Genomic DNA, 22,493 nt, shown 5'->3' on the forward strand with positions numbered 1-22,493 from the left:
AGCCGACAGAGCCGCTCACGTGTGTGCGCACCGGGCAGCAGAGCCCGTCCCCAGGGGGCACGGCAAGGGGGACACCAGCCTGGCCAGCAGCCCCAGGGGTCAGAGAGCCCCTATTCCCCCTCCCCACCTCGCCCAGGCTCTCCCCTTTCCGCCCCCTGCCTCAGTTTCCCCAGCAGAGCGCGGCTCGGTTCAGCTGCCGCGCTGCGAGATGGGGACAGCGACAGCACAAAAGGGGGAGGGAAGCGAGGGTGGCTTTGGCACGGGGATGGGTTCTGGCATTCCTGGGATTGTCAGCGTGCTGTCCCCGCTCCCAGCAGCTGGCCACCATGCCCAGGGCCTTCCCCAGCCCGTGGTGGCCACCAGCCAGGAGGTGACACCGATCCGCACGGGGAGCAGGCGGTGGCTGCCACTCACAGCATCCCCAGGGGACAGCACAGGCTGGGAGCCCCCCCTGCACCCACATTCCCCATTCCTGGGGGGGGGCCCCGAGGGCGCAACCGGCCCCACGGGAGCAGGGGAGACAAAGGGGGCCGGGGACCAGCTGCGGAGGGAATGTCCCCTGCCCTCGGCCCCGTTCCCAAGGATCAGGTTACCCAGTTCCCAGGCAACCCGAGCCCCGGCGCAGCTTTTCCAGGCGCAGGCATTCCTGCGCCCCGCGGGGCTGGGGGCAAAGGGAGGGGGGCCGCCGAGGGGGCGCGGGCAGGTGGTCTGCGGGGGCTTGGGGAGGGAGGTGGCAGCAGCAGGATGCATCCCTGGGAGCAATTTGGGGGGGGCAGGATGCGCCCCAAAATACCCCCGGGAGCAAGGAGGGGATGGATGCGCCCCAAAACCATTTCTGGGAGCGAGGGGAGGGGATGGATGTGCCCCAAAATCATTTCTGGGAGCGAGGGGAGGGGATGCACTCCCAGCAGCTGGCCGGAGGGGTGCTTGGGGCCCTGCCCTTGCAGGCGGCATCACCGGCGTGCCCGGGGTGCGAGGGATGCCAGGAGGGCCCAGCGCAGCAGGGAGCTGTTGCCGGCACATTCCTGCCTGCTGGCAGGGCGAGCTGACAAAATCCTGCCCCAAATCCAGACCCACGGCCAGGGATGGCTCTGGGGAAGCAAAGGGTGGGACCCCCAGAACAGAAAGCAGCACGCCTAGGGATTTTTTTGGGGGGAAGGTGCCTTGCTTTGCCACCACCTCTCCAACCCCTGGGTGACACCGTGCCCCCTCCAGCAGCTCCGCACGATGCTCCCCTGCACAGGGCAGCCCCCACCCCGGTCTGTCCTTCCCCAGGAGCTCCCGGGACACCCCTTTGCCCCCTGCACCATCCCCTCTGATCCCCACAAGGGTGCCAGACCCCCATGGGTGACCCCTTTTCGGACAGCCAGTGCCCAGCACCACGCACAGGAGCTGTGTGGCACCAGCAGAGCACCACCAACCCCTGTACCCTGCCCCACAGCCGCCGTGGGGCTGGGCTCGCCCTTGGTTAGCGCGATCACATCCCATCTGACAGCAGCATATTTATTCCGGGCCCAGCACTGACCATTTTTCACCCAACGCCACGCAACCTGCTAACGAGCTCGGGGAGGTAACGAGGGCTCACGGGCAAGGCCACCCGCTGCGCTCCCACCCAGCTGGGACCCAGCACCACGAGGGTTTTGGGTTTTTTTTTTTTTGGCTCCCTTGCAGCTCCGCATCCCCGATGCGAGCAGCGCTTCGTTTTCCCCAGGCACCAGCCTGCAAACAGCAGCACGGCCACTATTTATGTAGGACCTACGTAATGTGGTGTGGCTGGAGCTGGTCCCGAGGTTGGAACCACCACCAGGGACCAGCTCCAGACAGGGGACGGGGAGGGCGGGTGCTCCCCTCCTGCATTGGGTAAGGAAGGGGGTGTCCCTCTGGGGCAAAGCAGCACCTCGGGCTTCACAGCCCCAAAAAGAAGCTGCTGGAGCTGCCCCATTCCCTGCGGATCCACGGCACAGGACACCCCAGTGCCACAGCAGCCGGGCTGGGGACAAGGACACGGTCCATAAAAACCCACAAAGGCGGACGCGGGGTCATTCCTCATCGCCCCCGCCCCCGTGAGCCAGCCTGCCTCCTCCCAGGTTTAATTATCAGCCTTTTCCCAGGACCACAAGCAGCCTGCAGCCGCCTGCCTGCCTCCCCCCCTCTCTCCTCCAGCTCCTTCACTTGCTCCCGCTGAGCAGAAACGTCCCCGCAGCCTTGGGGACATTCAGGGACAGGGGCAGCGCTCGATGGGGCACAAGCAGCCAGCACCACTGGGCAGGGGCAGCTCAGCCCCCCCCAATTGCACCCAAACATGCCAGCATTGGGGTTTGCCCTGCAAAGGGAATGGGGTTACAAGCCCACAGCCGTGCCTGCGCCCTGATCCTACAGGGACGTGGGCTGCCCGCGAGCGGATCGCATCCCTCCTGCGCGCGCGGTTATCGGGTCATCAAAATTTCATCGCTGCGCCCGGCCACTAATGGCTTCCAAAGAAGCATCAAATTTTAATCTCCCTTTCCTCTCCCCTAAAAGCCACTTTCCTTCCTGAGCCGGAGCTTTGCACGAGGCCGGAGGCTAAAGCAGCAGCCGAGCTCACGGGGAAGGGGAGGCGGCGCAGGAGCGGCCACGCTCGGACATCCCTGCCCCACGCACCCCGACCTGCCCCACTGCAAGGGGCTTGGCCCGAGGAAATCCCCCCCAAAAAAGCCACCCGGTGCTCGTGGGGCTGCAGGGTGGTGGGTGGGTGCCAGCCCCATCCTGGGCAGCCCTGGGTTGGTGACTGCCACCCCGTAGCCGGGTGTTTCCAACCCCACGGGGACCCTTTTGTGGATAAAGGCACCTTCCCACGAGCCCTGAGACCTGCCATGCGTGGCACCAGCCCGGCACCACTGTCACATCCCCAAAAAGGGGCAGGGGGTTGTCCCCTCCAGCCCCGCAGGCTCCGTGCGTGCAGACGTGCCCAGGATCCACGCGTGGGTGCCAGAAGGAGCCGCACCTCCGCTCCAGCCCCCTAATAAGCCTCTTTGGCTGCCTTTTCAGGCCCCTGCCCCAAATCCCGTCTGGAACCTTAAGCCTGCCAAATCCCTCCTGGGACTGGCCGCAGCCTCCTCAATCCCATTACAGCCGCTGTGCCCGTGCGGGGGGTCCCGGGCTGCGCCCCCAGCCCCAGGGGAGGGAAAACTGCTCCTGGGGGGCACAAAACCCACCCGTAACCCCCCCAGGAGGGTCGCACTGCGACACAGCTCCCACCCGGGCGGCGCTGACTGATTAGCCTTCCACCAGCACCGCATTCGCCTCCGGGTAATTAGCGCGAGGGCCCTAATCAATAAGTTATTTTTTGCCACGGGTAATTAATAATTACGCAGCGCAGCCAGGCTGTAATTAAACTTCCATCCCATCTCTCCCCAGCGGTACGGAGCCCTTTGTTTTAGGAACTGCAGGTATTAAAAGCTTTTTCATCCCGGTGCCTGGGGAGCTCGGCGCCCCGCTTGGGAAGGTCTCGCGCCCTCCTCCCCCGCTGCTCTCCGTCTCTATTGATCCCGTTTCTCCTCGGCTGCTGGAATCGATAAAACCCGCACAGATCCTGTGTCTGCCTCCGCTCCCGGCTTGGCTGTGGGGTCACCAGCCCTCGAGGGGTGCCCGCAGAGGGGCTGCTCCTCCTTTGGCACCTCCACCCCGGTGTCCGGTTGGCCACGACGGGCTGCAGCGATGCTCGTCCTCAGCCCCTCGTGCACGGGGGAGCAGCAGCAGGCGGGGAGGTGACCCGCGTGTCCCCATCTCATGGCACGAGCTGCTCCCCGTGCTGCTCCGTCGCAGGCAGCGGCCGCCACGCAGCGCAATGTCACGCTGCCCGCTGCAGGGAGAGAAGAGGCAAAGCCCAAACCGTGCTCCAGGATCGAGGCACCAAAGCTCCTTCCCCTCGCTTCCAGGCACGGATGAAGCACGGAGAGCCCCCCCGTTGGAGAAACAGGAGGGGAAGGGGTGCCGCCAGGAGCCCACCCCGCAGCCGGGAACAAACGGACCGTGGGGGACTCGCGGGTTGGAGACGCCAGCCAGGAGGGAGAGAAACTCAGCAAGGGAGTGAATCAATCAAAGAGACCTTCACAGCTCCCCACACAGGGCCTGCCCGGATAATATACTGCCGCTTTAGATGTTATGTTCTGAACTTAATTACTGAGAAATTATAGCAGTGCTAGGGGAGGCTCAGGGGGAGCGCGAGGACGGGAGCGCACGGGGACTGCCGGCTCCACTCGCTGCTGCCAACAAGGGCAAGAAATGTCCTGGGCAAGGACCCCCCGAGCCACAGCGCTGCCCCCCGCCGTGCCCCCTCCCCAATTTTGCAGCCTGGATCCACTCTGTCCAAGCTGCGTGGACGGAGGTGGCCGCGCTGCAGCCCTGCCAGACAGGAGCCTCCTCCTCCCTCATCCTCATGGGGATCCTCTCCAGGAGGGCCCCCCCTTGCACCCCCGAAATCCAGTCACACCCCAAAGGTCCAGGAGTTATTTCTGCCTCTCTCTGGGGTAACGGAGCAGCTAAAACCAGCCTGTGCCACGCCAGAGCCCTGGAGGTGACGAGCAGACAGGGCTCGCCCTGCCCAGCGATACCAACTCGCCCCAGGGATCGGCTGGGTGGCACAGGGAGCCCCAGGGCACCCATGGGGGGCTTGGGGATGCAGCCCCCCCCTCCAGCCCCAGCACCCTGCCCAGCCCAACCAGTGGCTGGAGGTCAATGGGACCGACACCAGCACGAGAGCTGCTCCCTGGGAGCTCCCAAACTTGCGCCCCAGGTCCTGCCACTCAAATGGGGAGGGGGGAAAACGGGTGCCCTCACCCCACACCGTCCCTGGAGGGTGCTCAGCCCCCCCAGAACGGGCCGGTGCAGTCTCTACCCCATGCTCAGGGCAAAATCTCCCTCGCACCCCCAGAGCTGGGGCTGTTATGGGGCATGGGGAAGGGGGAGGCAGAGCAGAGCTGTGCCCTGCACCCTTCAGCCCTGGGCACCAGCTCCTGGGGGGGCTCCTTAAACACGGCCGGGGCTGTGCCCCCTCCTCACCCCGAGCTCTGGGGCTGCCTCGGTCCCCGCCTTCCCCCCCCCAGACACCCAAACTTCCCAGGGCAGCCTGAGGGCTCCCCGGAGCTCAGCTGAAGGGGTGGCCAAGCCGGGTCCCCCTCACCCCCCATTCCTGCTCCACCTCCAGCATCAAAGGGGAAACTGGGGGGGGGGTGAAGAAGCTGCCCCCCGCTCCGGGACCCCCGCGCATCCCCTTACCTTGGGCTCCGGCTCCCTGGGGACCGAGCAGGGCGAGCACCACGAAGCGCAGCAGCGCCCAGCTCCCGAGCCGGGCCATGGCTCCGCCGAGACGGGGGGGCAACTTCCCCGACTTTATAATCCGGGCCCCCCCCCTGGGCGCAGGGACCCCCGCAGCAGCGCTGCTCGGGGATGGAGGGGGGGGAGGCGAAGGCGATGTGCAAGGCTCCCGGTAGGGCTGGAGGGGGGGGGTCCGCAGGCAGCTCCCCGCCGTGTCCAAGTTCCCCGGGGCCGTGCAGAGCCCGGGATCCCCAAAATCCGGTGCGGAGCCCGCAGCCGAGCCCCTCTCGTCAGGGGAAGGGGTGGGAAGCGCTGGGCTGTGCGCCCCCGGCCCCTTCTGCGTCCTCAAGCACCATCGGGGCCGGGCACCCCCCCCCCTCCCCCCCGTGCCCGCAGCTCCCGGAGCCGAGCACACCGCAGGGAAGGAAAAAAAAAAAAAAAAAAAAAAAAAGAAAACCAAGAAAAAAAAAATCACAAAACCCACAAAGTTTGGGGTCCGGGGGCGGCAGCCGGCCCCTCCCCAGCGCTCAGCTCCCTGCTGGGGACATCCCCGCTTCGGCGGCTCCGGGGGGGGCTTTATGGGGAGGGGGGGGTCTCTCCCCAAAACAACCCCCCCCCAGCCCCAAATCCGTCTCACCCCCCCTTGTCAGCCGGGGGAAGACGCGGAAAGTGCTGCGGCGGGGGGCAGCGGCTCGGGGTCCCGCTCGCAGCCGGCGGCGGGGCGCGGCGGGCGGGCAGGAGGCGCAGCGCCGACCCCTTCGGGAGCTCCGGGGGGGGGGGGGGGGGCTCCTCCTTGCGCGGAGCCGAGCCCGAATGAGCCGAGGTGGAGGCGGCTGGAGGGGCTCGGCGGAGCCGGGGGCAGCCCGAGCGAGGGAGGCGGGGAGGCGGCGAGGCTCCGAGCGCTACCCAGCGGCCGCGGCCGGGCGCGCACGGCAGGCGCGGATGGAGAAGGAATGGGGAAAAAAAATAAAAAAATAAAAAAATAATAAAAAAAGCGGGCGCGTCCCCCTCCGGCTGCTCCCCGGTTGGTGAGGAGTGGGTGTCCCCCTCCCCACAACCGTCCCCAAAATGTCCAGCCGAGCTCGCTGCCCCCAGATGGGGATGCAGCAGGAGGTGCCCCTCTGTGGGTTTTGCCTCGCCCAGCGCTTGGAGCCGCCCCCCACCCTCCCTGCTGCTTTCCCCCTCCCTGATAGGGCTCACAGCATCAGCACCCAGTCCCCTTTTTGAGGGAAGGGGCACCCCGAGGCAGCACAGCAGCAGAACTCGCCGCCACCAGATTATCAATGCTCATGGTATAGGGTTCTGGAAAAAAAACAGCAGCTCTAACCCCAGAGGCGAGCCAGCGGCACCTCCCAGATAACATACCACCTCCTCAGGCCCAATCCTGCAACTCCTCAAGCCCAGATCTCCCAGCAGGATCAGGCCCGGGTCACACATCCTTCAGAAGTGACTGCTTTATGCCAGCACAGTGCCTCCCCCTCGGTGGGGGGGGGAGCAGCTCAGTCAGGGCTGATACCGAGCAGTAACACCCAAAGGACCCAAAATGTTCGCACAGAAGGAAACGTCCACCCTGAATGCTGGATCAGCCCCCTGGGCACAGGCAGCACCTTGGAGCCGAGGGACCTAGAGGGTCCTAAGAGGATCGGGGTGAGAGCAGGAGCAGATTTGGCTGAAGCCAGGCCCAGCACCAGAGGGTCAAATCAGGGCAGGGGCAAGGGGATCATTCCCACACAACCCTCGTACAACTGCGTGGTGGTGCCTGGACACCGGCGTGCGTTTCCACGACGTGATACAAGCTCCCATGTAAATCACGCACAGGGCTCAGGGGGGACAATGCCCGTGTGCGCGCTGCGCATTTGGAGAGCCGCTGCCAAATTTCCCATCGACCTCTCGAGGCGAGACTGAACAATAACCCAGGCGCTTGCCCACCCCGGCATTAATCAGCTCCGTGGCTGGCATTCTCAACCGAGACGGCGGGGATCGATGTGCCGTGGGAGGCTGCAAGCCTGGCTCGCCCCTCGGGGAGGTGTTCCCCAGCACGGGCTGGATCCAGCGGGGAGGAAGGCTGCCCTGCCAGGGGCGAGCGCAGCAACCCCGCGGTGAGCTTGGAGCCCGGTCCCGCAGCACTAACACGTTGCTGCAGCAGGGGAGAGCAGCCGTGATAGCTCTCAGCACGCTCCCAGCCCCCCGCAGGGGTCAGGGCTTTGTTCCTGAAAGAACAGGAATTCCTGTCTCCAGGGCCGTAAATTCAGCACCTGCCCCTGCTGCCAGCGCTGATTTATGGTTATTACAATTCATCTTGCCAAGGTGTGAGCCCTTTATTACCTTCCTCTCCGAGGTACCTGGCTCCCCGCAGCCACCCGGGCGGACTGGAGGAGTTTTGATCTCGCAGCAAGGCTCCCACCCAGCCCTGCCTGCTCCGTGCCAGCTCTCCTCTGCCCAAATTTATCCGAGCAGGAGCAAGTCTCCGCACGCAGCCTTGCAGCTGCTTCCAGGGGTGGCTGGAAAAGCTGACACCTTCCCTGGGCGATGCTGGTGCACCGCCGAGAGGGCACCCAGCTCTGGTGGCACCCACGCTCCCCGTGACCCTGGCACAAACTGGGTGATGTCTGTGCGCCCCCGTGCACCCCCGCCCCATCTCTCATCAGCTTTGGCCCCATCCTCCAGCCTCCTGTGCAGCATCCCAGCTACGTTTCGGGGCAGTGTCACTTGTAATTACCATGAGGCTCGCGCACAGACCAGCTGCTTGCACGACTCTCCCCTCTCCAAGACTGCTCTGGAAGGGGTTTGAAGGAGCAGGTCTCCAAGGGCGCATCGGGGGGGTGGGTTTCTGAGCTCCTCTCCAGAAATCTCCCAGACCGAGGGGCTCCAGCCCCCAACAGAAGCCCCACGGCCGCCGGCTGCTGCTCGGGGCCTCTGCTAATGAGGGGTTTGCCCTGCGCAGCCCCGCAGGCAGCAGAAGGCAGCCTCAGGCCTATTTGCAGAACTGAAAGCTGTTATTTTGCCTCCTGCTTGAAGGAGGGCGCATCAAAGTCAAGCCCAAAAATACGTCGCTAGGCTTGAATTAAAAAAACTCTTGTCTGAAACCAAGGCAAGTTCCAAAAAAAGATCAAGGCTGCTTGAAATGTAGAAGCCTTCGCTCAGATGTCAGGCGCTTTGGGGACCAGGAGTCAGCACTATCCAAAGGCTACAGGACAACAGCCAAGAGCTTCCTTCGGCCGTCCTCGGCACCCCTTGTCAGCCTCGGATGAGGCCCCAGCTCTCTCGGCACAGCTCCCTGAGCTGGGAAGCAGCGAGCCACGGGGAACCCAGTGCCCCCAGAGCCCCAAAAAGGGCTGGGAGCCCCTCAGCCCTCTCCTGCCATCCGAGGGGAGAGGCAGCAGATGTAACCACAGGCTGTCGGCACCGGCGCAGGGAAGAGAAATTGGATAATGGAGGCTCTGCAGTCTCGCAGATAGAGGCATAACAAGCTCCCACCGGCAGAAGCTGAAGCCAGACATACCCAGACTAGCAATAAGGTGCACGTTCCCAGCAGCCAGGAGAGCCGGCTGGCTGCAGCCAGGCTCCCCGATACTTCCCCTTTGTAATTAAGATTGGAAGTTGTGTTTTGTTTTATTTTTTTTTTCTACTTTTTCTCCAGAAGCATCTGCTCTCCTGGAGGGGCGAGCTCAAGGTGGTTCAATAGACCACGAGCAGGCTCTGATCTGCCAGCTCCTCGCTTTAAAGCTGGGCTTCGGGCACTTCCCCGCTCCCCAGGAGAGCCCGGGCAGCGTGGGGCGAAGCAGCCACCGCGCACCTCGGGCTGTGGGGTGGTTTCCCAGCCCCCGGGCAGGGCTGCACACAGCAGATGCTCTGCTCTCAGCAGGACTGAAGCTGCCTCCCCTTGAAGGGCATCAAACGGGGCTCCGCGCTGCCCCCGGATGCTGCGCGAGGGGCCTCCAAAGCGGCTCGGCGCAGAAACATCTTTAATATTTGATGACTTTAAAATAAAATACCAGGAGGAGGAACAGCGAGAGGAGCGAACGCTTTCTACCTGCCAGCTCTGCTCCCTTTCCCAGCCGGGAGCTCTCTCCCAGCATCAGCTGCTCGGGGTGTCTCAGCTCAATTAAGACCTTCCTTCAAACCCCCCGTCAGCCTGAGCCGCGCGTCCCCACCCTCAGTGCAGGGGGGTGCAGAGCTGAGGGGCTCCTGAGCTGGCAAAATAACACAGGGACATCTTCCTGCCCCATTTCTGGGCAGGATCCTTCTCTCCCCACAGCCAGCAGTGGTTTGGGAACGAGCCAGGAAGAGCCAGAAAGTCCCCAGAGCAGGGAAACGTTTCCACAGCTCCGCTCCACCCTCACACCATCAGTCCCCACCGTGCTGGAGATGTGAGAGGAGGCAGCGCTCATCCCCACAGCCATCCTCCGCTGGGAAAAAGGCACAAACAGGAGCCTTCACTCCAGCACAGAGCTTTTACCAGCTCCCCCGCAGCTCAGGGGGCAGCCACCAGCCCCTTCTCCCCATGGGGAGGGCAGCAGGGGGTCCAGGAGTCCAACAGGACCCCAGAGCTGCGGCACGCAGGGGGCTCCTTGAGCTCTGAAATGCTGCTCTGACAGCTCCAGACTCCTCTGGAGCAGCCCCCCGGGGAGCAGAAGCATTTCGGAACATGGCCACGTTAAAGCAAACAGCCCCAAAAACCACAGCCCAGGGACCACGAGCCCCACAGCCCTCCCCTGTTATTAGGGCTAACGAGCACCCTGCGCATGGGCTTTGTGGGGTTGGCTCCCCACCCCGAAGTCACTGCTGAGGCTTGGACACGCCAAAGGCTCCTCCACCACCCCAAAGCTGAGCTGAGCTTTTCCTGCAGGCTGCAAAAAGCCCGGAGGAGCCCCCAGGGTGGGCTTGGGGAAAGCTCCACGTGGGCAGGGTGGAGGTGAAACCGCGGCCCCACACCACAGCCACCGGCACAGAAATACCCAGGAGCCAGCACTGGGCTCCACCAGCAGCCCCAACCGCAAGGCTGACTTTTAAATCAAGAGATTAAAAATTTAAACTAGGGCTTTGGCTCATTTTAAATGGTTGCTTAACATTTAAAGGCCGCCTTCCTGAGTGCTTCTCGGTAACAGCAGCTGGGCACCGGCCGGGTTTGCTGGGAGCTGGATCCAAAGCTCTCACAGAAGCCACAAGGTGAGGTTTTAGAGGTGCTCGCTGCTGGGCATCGTGCGCTGGCAGCCCCAAAACTGGCCAGGTCCAAACCCCACCAGCTCCATGCCCCTGGGCAGGGCACCTGCGGTAACCACACTTCTGACCCCCAGCTCCTCAATCAGAGAAGGGATTTTTGATGGATGCACCGTGCCCAAAAGCAAAGCACTTGGTAGGATGCCAGCTCCCTATTTAGGGGCACGTATCAAAGCCACCCAAGCTCCCTACAGCACCCCTTGGCCTCGGAACTGCCACATCACCCTGAAGCGTGCGCAGAGCCACACAGACCCACCGCAGCCCTGGGCTCTCCAATTCACAGAAACAGCACAAAGGGAGAAATGATGGCCAAAACCTCTCTTACTACCCTACCCCTGTGAGCCCCCTGCACCCCAGCTCCCCCCAACCTCACCGTGCCCCAGCCTCGCTGCTCCAGCGCGGCGCGGTGCAGGGGGGCTCTCCGTCACCTGGTGGGTGCTTTCCCAGCACAGGGCACTTCAGGTGCTGCACTGATTTCCAGCACTACAGGATTAGGTCATAAATAATGGATAATAATAGTAGAAATAGTAAATAATATATTTACAGGCTTGCATAATGAATAATGCTGAGCATGAATCGCCGTGCCTGGCGGAGCTGGCTGCCGCAGCGCCGCTCAACCGGCAAAGGGGACTGGGCACAAGCGGGGAGCTGGGGAGGGGAGCTTTGCGGGGCTCCCAAAGCCTCCCCACCCCAAATACCAGCCATTCCTCACCCCTGCCTGTGTGCCCACAAAGCCCCGGGGGCGTTTAAGGGAGATGCAATTACCGGCTCCTCAATCCATCCTGTTAACAGCAGCAAAACCTCAAAGTGAATTATTCCGTGCGCACTGGCGAAAAGTCAGGTTGGGATCAGGACCCCGGGGGAACCCGCGCCCGGGGGGCTCTGCGCAGCCCCCTCCCCATGCCCAGCACCCAGCAGGATGGCCGGGTGGGCTCTGCACCCCTCCAGCTCTCCCCTCCGCTGGGTTTTTGGGCAGGGGGCTGCGCCCCGAGCCATCGCCGCGCTCCCCCCGGGGGCCGGGCGCAGGGATGTGCGCAGACATGTGGGAAATGGATCGTGGCCGGTTCCTGCCGAGTAATTACGCTCAATAAGAGCCTGTCGATGCGAGCTGCTGCCAATTGTCACCCCGAGCAGCCAGCAGCCGAGCGGGGGCAGGCGGGGGGGTGGACGGGCTGCGCACCGACTGCTGACTCATTAAAAATGAGCCGAGGAAATGGAGACGGCTCCGTGCCGGAGCAGCCGAGGCAGGACTGAGCTGCGAGGGCTGCTGGGGGGGAGCCACGGGGCTGCTTCTGCCCCCACCACCCCCTGGTTACCCGGGGGCTCACCGCCTGCAGCCCCCAGGAGCCAGCAGGCACTCTCATGCCAGATCCACCAAAATGTTTCTTCCCTCCCCAAACAGCCTCACAAAAGGCAGGCGGAGAGCCCGACGCGCACCCAATCCTCTCCATGGAGGCAGAGGCTGACCTAGGGCCACCCCCCTGCCCCCTGCCTCAGTTTCCCCATGCGTGGAGCCAGCCAGCACCAGCTTTTGGTGGCGCTCAGCCGGGTGACCGAGTGCATCCATGGGGTCGGGGGCTGCAGCCCAGCCCTGCCCCGTGTCCCCAGCGCCCTGGCAAGGCAGGGCCAGGCTCAGGACCATGTGGAGCCCATCACAAGCAGGTCGTGCAGCCGTGCCGGCCCCGGCAGCAAGGCAGGGGAGCGATCCGTCTTCCTGACTGCCAGATAAAACGGCTACATTTCAGATAATTCCAGATAGTAAATTTTTTGAGTCCCTATAAGCTAAAATCAATATTGGCACAACTGTGCGTCATTAAAAACTAAATGAACATGACAAAGCCAAACTGCTGCCTATTAAACAAATGAGTTTTCTATCCACACAGGCACAGCGGGTTATTAAATTCTTTATTACAGGAGCGTTGCCTTTTATAAAAGGGGGTGGGAAGATGTCGCCCCGCGCGGTGCACGGCGGAGCCGACGTGTGCCTGCCCTTCCCGCGGCACCCGGGGCTCTGTGCCAGCCCCAGAGCCGTGCTGCTGGGGGGCTCAGGAGGCGTCAGGATGCGGCCAGGGCTCAGGGCTCGGGGCTGCAGGGGGCAGGGGGATTTCTCCGGGACTTTGTGCAGCTGCAGTGCAGTGGCAATGCGATGGCGACGCAGCAGCTGCGCTCCCGTGCTCTTGAAATCTGGTGGCCTGCACAGTAAAGGAGGCTGCACTGAGCTTTTTTCAGCCCAAATTTTAGGAATCCCGGGGGCTGGTGTCCTCTGTCCTCTCCACGGATAGACCAGGCTCTGCCTTTCGCCCTCAGCTGCCGCCCGGGTGCCACAGGTGCCCCCCTCACCGGGCAGCCCCCGCGTGCCGATTTCAGTGTCCTGATTGTGTCCAAGCTCTCACTGCACACCGGGAGGTATAAATAAATATTCATAGGTGCCGGATGAGTGCTGGGGAGGAGAAGGCTGGGAGGAGAGCGTGGGGGGGGGGGGGAAGGGATCAGGCTGCCCATCTGCAGCAGCCCCCCCGAGCCCCCCGCCCTTCGCTGCAGCCGTCAGGAGCGAAATGCTGGGAAAGGGAAAGGTCAGCGTGCTCAGCCAGGGGAAGGAGAGCGCTGCCGGGCTCTCTCGAGTGCCAGCAGCCTGGGGAGGGTCTGTCACCACCATGGCCCCCCCCCCAACCAGCGGGGAGCGATGGCACGGGGCCAGCACCCAGCAAACAAGGCCAGCGGGATGCGTCGAGCTTTGCAGGAGAGGGCTGAGCCCCGCGTTTTCCTCCCATCCTGGGTGGGGGAGACACAGCCTGGTGCATCCCAAAGGCTGACGACCCGCTCTGCAGGTGCACGGGGAGCAGAGCTCCCTGTCCCCATCCCGATTCCTGCCCTCCTCTCTCCTGGAGTTTGACAGTGATGCGCTGTGCCAACGCGGCCACTCGGTGCCTGCCCCAATCTGCCTGCTGCCCGTTACCCGACAGCAGCTGCGGTGATGGATGCTGGCGAGCGCATCCCCATCCCTCCCGCACCCGCTGCCAGCATCTCCACGGCAGCTCCTGCCTGGACCTCGGACACCGGGGGTCCCCGGGGGGGCTGCGGGGACCCTGTGGAGCCTGCACCCTGCGCCACCAGCACGGGGAGAGAGCCGTGGTCCCACTGGGATGGTGCCAGGTGGCCCAGCTCCTGCCTCGAACACGCAGGCAGCGCTTGGAGAGCGCGAGGTTCACCTCTGTCTGAGACAAAAGTGGCTGGGAACGGCGAGGCGCAGCCCCCCGCCGAGGGGGCTGCGGGGGCCCAGCCGTGGCCGCCGTCCTGATTGATGCTTTGACAGCGTGATGGATGGCGGCGGCGCAGCCCCTGCCACCGCGGCACATGCGCCGCATCCCTTATCTGGCACGGCTGCAGCAGGGGAGGGGGGGAGCTGGAAATTAGCCCCCGGGTTCCCCCGATCCCATCCCGGCACGGCCAGGGAGTCAATCACGCCGCCACCGTGCGGGGAGGCTGCGAGGGGTGGGAGCTGCCGCGGGAAGTTTTATGGGGCCCGAATCAATCAGTGGGAATCCCATAAAAGTCGGTGGGTATAAATGGGCTCCTCGGATAGGTTTTGACATCCAATTGTCTTTTCTATTTCAGATGTCATAAAGCTATGCACACCCATATAGAGAGAGAGAGAGAGGGAGAGAGAGAGCGGGGACGCGCGCTCAGAAATATGGATGTGCAGACACATGCACGGCAAGGCCCGGCACACGTGCGCACAGACGTGGTGCACGGGGAGGCTCCGTGCATCACACACGCACACGGGGCAGATCTGTGCCCCCCGGGGTTAAAAGGGGCTGCACAGCCCCCCGCTGCCAGCACCAGTCTCAGGGCACAGCCTGTGCTCCTGGCTGCGAGCGGGGGACCCGTTTTTGCCTGCCATTAACCCGAGGCAGAAGCAGGCAACGGGTGGCTGGGGATCGATTTGTGGAGCCGTTTGAAAACCTGATGGAAAGGGAAAAAAACGAAACCTCCAGCGGTGCCAGGATGTGTCCCAGCCCCTCCTCAAACAGCACGATCAAAACAGCCGGGAGAGAGAGAGCGTGCGAGGAGGCTCCCCCTCCTCAAAGCCACCCCTTCTCCCCGCGGAGAAATCGCAGCCACAGCCTCAGCCACCAACTTGGATGAGCGAGCGGGTCGTACATCATCCCTGCGCAAATCGCCTGCCGGGCTCGGCTACGTGAGCATCACGGCCTGGGGATGGAGAGCGGCTCGTGCGCCTAAATAAAAAGAGGGGAAATTTACACAGCTGAGGGAGAGGAGAGGAGAGAAATGTGAACGCGGAGCGGCGGGGGGAGCAACTCCCCGACACGGCACCGAGGAGGCAGGCGGACCGCAGCACGTGGCCCCCCCGCCTGCCCAAGGACTGCTTGGTGCGAATAAACGCTTTTATTTCGCCCGTGATTGATTGTTCCCGAAAGCAGCACGGCCTCCTTGCCACCCCGGGAGCAGAGCGTGGGGTTGAGGCACCAGGACACCCGTCCTTCCTCGCTGCATTCGGCTCAGCACCATGCGGCCTCACCGCCTCCGAGAGCTGGGACAGGTTTTGGTCACCAGGAGCGGTCGCCCTGTGCCACCAACACCTAGCCAAGGGCACACAGCCTCCCCCCGGAGAGGAGACAGCCCTGGGTGTGACGGGGAGCCCGCAGAGCTGGCACGAAGCAGACAGAGGTGCCGAGGTCAGGGCGAGCAGCAGCACCCATCACACACCCCATGGCACCACCGGGGGTGCCCCACGGGGGCTGCGCCGGAGGGGGGCAGAGGAGCAGGAGGAGGGCACAGCCCGTGGTTAGGCTCCTGCCCCGGTGCTTCAGGGGAAGGTGACTCCTTGGGAGAGGGCTCTCGGCGCGCCGTGGAGCTGCTGCTGGATAAACAATTACCTCCTATTTACCTCTGCCCATATGGCGCCGGGGAACAGGTGTGCAGGTAATGAAACACCCAGCTCCGGAGAAGCTGGCTCGTGTTTCCTCCTCGTGCCTTCGCTTGGCTGCAAATGAGAGCTAAAGAAGATGGAAGGGCCGGGAGGGACGGAGGCGGGGGGCCCGCCTGGTGCGCCGTGGGGTCTGCGAGGCGTCACAGTGTGGCCCTGGGGGGCTGGGGGTCCCCTGCACGTCTCAGTCACAGCCATTTTTCCACAACCCGGCATCCTCAGGGCCCCCCCCAGCCCAGGACCCCCTCCCTGCTGTCTGCACGAGCGCTCTCCCCGCCAATAACTCCTGGCTGAGCCACTGCCTTGCTTCAAAAACCATCTAATCTCCGCGCACAGCCGCGGAGAGGGGGATTTATCACCTCCCCCGGTGCCGTATCCTCTGCGCGGATAAGATGGTTTATGCAAACAGACGCCGGGCTGTGTCGCTTCCTTATTTCTCTCTCCTCGACTCGCAGCTCATCATCGGTTACGGCAGTGACCAGTCACCTAAATCACCCGGCTGCGCTCCCGCTCCCGGCTCTGATTGATGCCGGCGTTTGTCTGCGCTCCAGACGGGCGCCCAGCCCCGTGGGCTCTGCTGGGGGGCCTGGGGAGGGGACACGGGGACACCGTGGGGCTCGGTGGTGGCACCCACTTGTGCACGGGCACCTGGAAGCACCAGGTTCGTGCTGACGAGATGCCAGCACCTGAACACCCGACGGCTCCTGCTGAAACTCCTGAGTGGGGACATTCCTGCTGCTCCCTCCCTCCCTCAGCAGGGGACAAGTCCTCCTTCCAGCACTGCTTGTCCCCCTGAAGGTGACCGCCTGTCACCGCTCAGCCACCTGTGCAAACCTCACATCCACCTCATTAACGACCGAGATGCCAGCACCCGCTGGCACCGGCAGGACGGGGGGCGCGTCCCCCAGAACCCACACAGGGTCTGCTCCACGCAACACCGCATGCCCCCTCCCCGCAGGATCAGAGGGAGCGGGGCCGTGCTGCGATGTCCTTGTCCTGGCACGGTCCTGGGCACTGGTGGCTGGCAGCCAGAGGAGGCTGGAGGGGAACAAAGCGAGTCGCCGAGCAGCATATGCGAGCCGGGAGCGTGCGGTCCCCAGGCAGCGCGGCGAGCAGCCGGGCGTGCGCGGGGAGCTGGCTGCCAGAGCCCGCGGCCCCTGCCAGCAGCCTGCCCGTGTTGACACGCTCTCGTCCCCTGCCAGGTTTTGTCACCGCCAGCTGCACGAGGGAGGGGGACGGGCACTGATCCACAGCTCTCTGTGATGGTGCGGGGTGGAAGAAGTGGTCCCCGTCACCGCTGTGACCCCCAAAAGGAAGGACGGAGCCATCCGAGCCCCCGTCTGTGCCCCTAATCCCCTGTGCCGTGCAGAAGTGACCCCAGCCTGGCCGTGGGGACGCAGATCGCTGGGTGCTGGTGGCTGAAGTCGCTCTGAAATGCACGGTCCCTTGCACCAGGTCTGGCACTGAGCAATGTGACGTTAAATCCCGGTGTCCCTGGGGCTGGGCTGGTCGCCACGCACCGCAGGCTCAGCATCCACGGGCACCGCAACGTGCAGGGCCCCGCTGAGCAGGATCAGGCCCCGAGCCACTTTCAGCTGCCTGCAATTCAGCCGGGCAAAGGGGGGTTTGCAGCGTGCACCGGACCCCCGCTGAATCCATTTGCACCTCCCTAGCGAGGCTGCCCCGGCCCCGCCAGCCCAGGCGAGGTGCGAATGAATCCCTCGCGCTCCCCGTGCTGATCATGCTGTCCCCACGCTGCCCCTGCTCTGCCCACTTTGCCAGGCCACCAGCCGCCCCCAGGTCCCCACCCTGGGGTGCTCCCATCCCCTGTGGTCCCCAATGAGGTCCCCAGTGTCCCGTGGGGTGCCTCGGGACACCCCCTGCCTCCCGCCGCTGGCACGCGGGGCTGCGCTTGGCACAAGCTCTCCAGTGCATACCAGTAACAAGCTTCTGTTAAATAATTGAATTCCTCAAATCGTTCCCTTTTCCCTTCGGTTTCGGTGCACATTTGTCATCATTCCATTAGGCAGACGCTTTGCTCTCACTTCATTTATTCATAAGCGTCGCCGTGGCTCAGGCAGCGGCGCTGACAGCGGCGCTGAGCCGATCACTGGCACGGGACGCGCCGTGCCCAGAGCTCCCTGCCCGCACGGCGATGCCACCACGGTGCTGGCAGGGGGGTGGCAGGGAGGATGGGTGCACCTGGGGGCCACCCCGTGTCATCCAAACTCATTGCCTGTGCTGGGGACAGTTGGGGACACGCGCACCCCACAGCAGCAGATCTGGGTCTGCCTGCAGCAGGGGAAGGGGGGGCTCACTCAGCAGCCGCACACCGCCCACGGTCGTGTCACCGTAAGCGATTCCTGTATCAACAACTCGGTTACAAAGGAAAGCAAATAAGGCAATTACGGGAAAATATCCTGTCACCCGTCCGGCTCCCCGCCAGCGCAGCAGCGCACCGGGGCAGGAGGGGTGCGTGCCGCCTCCCCGGTGCAGCGCGTCCCAATTACGCACCCGTCATGCCAGCACGTGGCAGCAGATGAAAGGACCCCACGGCTCCGCAGCCTCCCCCCAAAACACCCCGCTGGTGGCACAGATTGGAGCCTCTCGGGAGCCCCGTGTGCCCAACGGGGCCACATCCTGCCTCCGTGCACCCAGGGTCCCCTGCCCGGTGCTTTGAGGGGAGCCCCAAGGCACGGGGTACGGGCGCCCATCACCGTGCCCCTGGGCTGGGAGCGCTGAAGGGTGCAGGAGAGGAGCTGCCTCGCCCCTTGGGCTGCAGCCATCCGCGGCTCTCTTCTTTCAGGCCACGTCTGGGAGGAGACCCAGGGGAGGAATTAAAGATAAAAAATTGGACACTGGCGGGAGGGCGCGGGGCTTCCCCGTGCATGCAGAGCAGATCCATTACCGTAATAGCCAGGCGCTTAATAGCCACTTCCCCACTTGCACTAATTGAAACGGATAGCCTTTGGGTAGCCCTCGGGTAGCCCTCGGGTAGCCCTCAGATAGCCCTCAGGTAGCCCTGCTCCTGGCTGGCACATCCCCAGCCCCACTCACAGAGCTGCCAGGGGTGCTGCCGGGGTGCCAGGAGCCACAGTGTGTGAGCAAAGGCATGAAAGGTCAGTGAAGAACGGCAGCCCCTCTGTGAATGTCACCAGTGCCACCGCAGAGCCAGGGGAGCAGAGCCACCCAGCGCTGCAGGCACACATCCATCCCACGGTGACCTGCAGGAACCATGCAGGACTGGGACAGGGATGGGGACAGGGAGGTGTGTGCTGGCTGAGGCAGCTACAAGGGGCCGGAAAGCTCAAACATCCAGCCCTGTTCTCTTTTCGGGGTCCCCATGGGGGTGAGATCCCTTCGGGGTGCTGAGCTCAGCCCCCGTGCCACTCAGAGCACCCCCGTGTCCATCCAGGCAGGGCTGCGAGGGGCTGGAGGGGACACGGCTCTGGGCACAGGTCCGGCACGCACTCACAGGAGCTCTGCTCATCTAATTGCACTCATTAGCCCGTAATTGTGCAATTATTTGAGGACGTGAAGCCATGTGCTCCTGCAGGGGAAGAGGACAAGGGGAGAGGTGGACGCAGCCAGCACGTCCCAGGGGGAGCTGCATCCAAGGAGATGTTCCCTGGCGTGTCCCCCCCCCTGCCGTGCTACTGTGGGGCAGAAATCCTGCTCTGGCACGGATGGCGTGGCTCTGATCACGTCCTGCTGTCACCAAGGCCTCGGTGACACCCCGTGCCAGGGGGCAGGGCTGGCACCGAGTCCTGCGGGTGTGGGTGCGCAGCACCTCCAAGCACCCCCCGTCTGCTGGGGGAGGCAGCACTGAGAAAAGGAGCTGGAAATTGGGAAAAAAAGAAGACAGTCAGGTCTGCCCGGCTGAGCTGTGCGAGGAGGATTCCTTTCTCTCCACCCATTTTTCCACGAAATGGCAGCAAACTGCACCAAGCTCCGCTTCCGAGCGGCAGCGGGGGCGGCTGTGCTGGCAGACGCCCGGCGCCGTGCTCAGCCCGAGCTCAGCCCCTGCTCGCTCCTCTTCTTCTGGCAGAGCCCCCCCTAGGCTCTTCCTGCGCTTTTCTGTGCCCCCAGCCCTTCTGGATGCACCTCCACCTTCCCTGGCATCATCGGGTTGTGCACGAGGACGAGGTCCTGGTGGAACAGCGGAGGGACGCGGTGCCCGCTGCTCCCCGTCGTGCCGGAGCCCTGCACACGCAGCGGGGCCAGGCTGCGCCTTCTCCACGAGCAGAGGCACCTCGGGACGCCTGCACCCCCGCGGCCCCCAGCCCAGGGGGGGGGGAGGCTGCTGCTTCCTGGCCCCGGGACCCGCCGGTGCTGGCTGGCGGCCCGGAGCTGGCGGGGAGGCAGAAAAAAAAGGCTGGAGACGAGCCCTGAGAGGCCACGGCGCGGAGACGTCGCTCCGGAGGCATGTGCTTGTGCTGGAGCGAGCCGAGGGGCCGCAGCCAGCTGGCTGCCTCCGAGCCCGGGCTGTGCCTGCGCTCGCACAGAGGTGGCCAAGTGAACCCCAGGCTAAGAGCAGCCGGGGCTGCAAAGGCATCGGGACCCCCATCAAACCCTGCAGCACTCGGGGTACCCCCACCCTTAGGGCTCTGTGGGGTCCCAGGATCCCTCTCCGGTGCTCCCTGACCCCACGGAGGAGGTGTCAGCCTGGATTTTCCCCGTTTTCCCACATCCACACTGCTGGGGGAAGGAGCAGGGTTGGTCCCTCTGCGGGCAGCACCGGCCGTGCGCATCCACACGCGGGTCCGGCACCGCCTGGCAGCGCCCAGGCTGCGTCAGCACGGGCAGAAAAAACCCCGGAATGGCTCAGGGCTGACAAGTGTATGGTGGCTCCAGCAGGAAGGAGCGGGCGGGAGGGAAATAAAAGCAAATGACATCACTCGCTGGCACGGGAGCGCTCGCCGAGAGCTATTTCTGGCAGGACCTGGCCCGGGCTGCTTGGGTAAACGCTTGCAGATGTTGCTGCGTGCGCCTGGCGCGGGGCTCCCCGCTCCTCCCCGTGGGCACCCGGCCCGGGGCAGGGCCCTGCGGGTGCTGCTTGATGCCAGGATCCATCCCTGGGTGCCAGGGGTCCCGGTATGGACCCTTGGGTGCCACGTCCCTTCATGGTGAGGTGGCTGCGTGGGGGCACCCGGCTGGTGGCCGGGACCCGGTGGCACCTCAAGGTGAGTGGCAAGGGCAAGGAGAGAGAAACCTGGCAGTTGCCATGGTTACCAGCAGAGCATCCACCGGCGCTGGCTCGGAGCACACGTGAAGCCCGTCCTTTGCTGCCGGGGTGGTTTGTAGGGGGAAGGAAGGGCTGGGGGGCTCCGAGTGGTCCCGGTCACCACAGACAATGGTGGTGGGGAAAATCCTGCCCTCATCCCTGTGAGGGAAGGCACAACACCCCGGATTTGCAGGGTGAGCTCGTTCTGATGTTTATTTTCACAGGGCACAATCATTGGGGGAAGGCACCAGCCTGGCCAGGCTGCCGGGTGCCATGGGTACCCCTCGCCCCCCAAAATCCGTGGCTGCTCAGCCTCCTCAGACGGGTCCGAGCCCCTTGGCAGAGACCTGGGCTCGGCTCCGCTGGGTCTGATCCCGGCTCCCCGCCGGCCGCAGCGCTGAACCAGCAGCAGAAAGCAGCTCGGGGTGGAACGCAGTCAAACTGGAGACGTGGCAGCTGCTCCTCCTCTCTCCCCCTCCTGGTTTGCTCCACGGAGTGCGGTGCCAGCAGGTCCCCGTCCCCGCTGCCGGCCGTGCCCCCGCGTGGCACAGGGTGACGGGCACGGCGCTGGCAGGTGGCATTTACCGGCTGCCCCCAAGCCGCGGCAGGGAATTTGGCAAGCAGGGGGTGTCCCCCTGGCTCGCTGCAGCCAGATGTTCCTCTGCGGAATTATTGGATGGAAAAACAGGGAAGGGAGCACGAGATCCGCCAGCAACATCTTGCTTTAATAATAAAATTTTTAAAAAAAAAGAAACAGGAAATGTTGCTGGGGGAAGGAGATGCGCCCAAGTTTATCCCCCTCCTGTGCAGAAATCTGCTCCGTTCGAGGAGGATCTGCAACAGCCACAGCGATGCTGGGATGTTTTTTTTTTTTCCCCAAAATGGAAACATGAAACCCTGCTCCCAGTGTCCCTGCCCTCGCCGGCACCGGAGCACAAAGGGGACATCTGTCCCCATGGGGACACGCACCCCTCTGCGCCCTGCCAGCCCCCAAATGCCCTGGGCAGCTTGGGGAAGGCAGCAAACCCTAAAATCAGGATGGGGTGAGGACGGGGGCTTCGCCCATGGGTCTTGGCTCTCGCAGCCGCCTCCCTGCCTCCGCTCAGCCGGCTGCCAGCAGGCTGCGGGGGACGGACGGGGAGAGGAGATATTAATAACGCAGGCGGCTGGCTCCGGCCCCAGGGCTGTGGGAGGGCTCCCTGTCCCATCCCATCCCGTCTGGTCCCATCCCATCCTGTCTTGTCCTGTCCTGTCCCATCCCATCCCATATCCCCATCCCCATCCCATCCCATCCCCATCCCATCCCATCCCCATCCCCATCTCCATCCCCATCCCCATCCCATCCCATCCCCATCCCCATCCCATATCCCCATCCCCATCCCATCCCATCCCATCCCCATCTCCATCCCCATCCCCATCCCATCCCATCCCCATCCCCATCCCATATCCCCATCCCCATCCCATCCCATCCCCATCCCCATCCCATATCCCCATCCCCATCCCATCCCATCCCCATCCCATCCCATCCCATCCCCATCCCCATCCCATCCCCATCCCATCCCACCCAATCCCATCCCATCCCCATCCCCATCCCATCCCATCCCATCCCATCCCATCCCATCCCATCCCATCCCATCCCATCCCATCCCATCCCATATCCCCATCCCGTCCCCATCCCCACCAGCTCCCCCAGTGTCCAGGCTGTGTCCTCGTCTCTCCCACCAAAGCCCGGCCACAAACGGGGACCAGGGAGCGGAGGCACCAAGAGGCGCCACGGCCCGGAGGGAGAAAATAAAACAACCCCGG

At 64.0% G+C, this 22,493-nt stretch overlaps 2 protein-coding genes across 4 annotated transcripts in view; one reads left to right on the forward strand and one right to left on the reverse strand.

Annotated features, from left to right (window-relative positions):
* Positions 1–6,193, reverse strand: part of SDK2 (sidekick cell adhesion molecule 2) — a 45,116-nt gene extending 38,923 nt beyond the window's left edge. For 2 of the 3 annotated variants that reach the window (XM_068654938.1, XM_068654939.1), the window contains exon 1: positions 5,257–5,929. In XM_068654938.1, the coding sequence (XP_068511039.1) occupies positions 5,257–5,335 (79 nt within the window). In that variant the 5' untranslated portion in view covers positions 5,336–5,929. Of the gene's footprint in view, positions 1–5,256 lie in introns of all 3 variants that reach the window. The other variant, XM_068654937.1, reaches the window with a different exon arrangement.
* Positions 1–22,493, forward strand: part of RPL38 (ribosomal protein L38) — a 289,914-nt gene that overhangs the window by 235,454 nt on the left and 31,967 nt on the right. The gene's annotated exons all lie outside the window — the stretch shown is intronic.

This window comes from Anas acuta, chromosome 18 (assembly GCF_963932015.1).
Source record: "Anas acuta chromosome 18, bAnaAcu1.1, whole genome shotgun sequence".
Taxonomy (NCBI): Eukaryota; Metazoa; Chordata; class Aves; order Anseriformes; family Anatidae; genus Anas; species Anas acuta.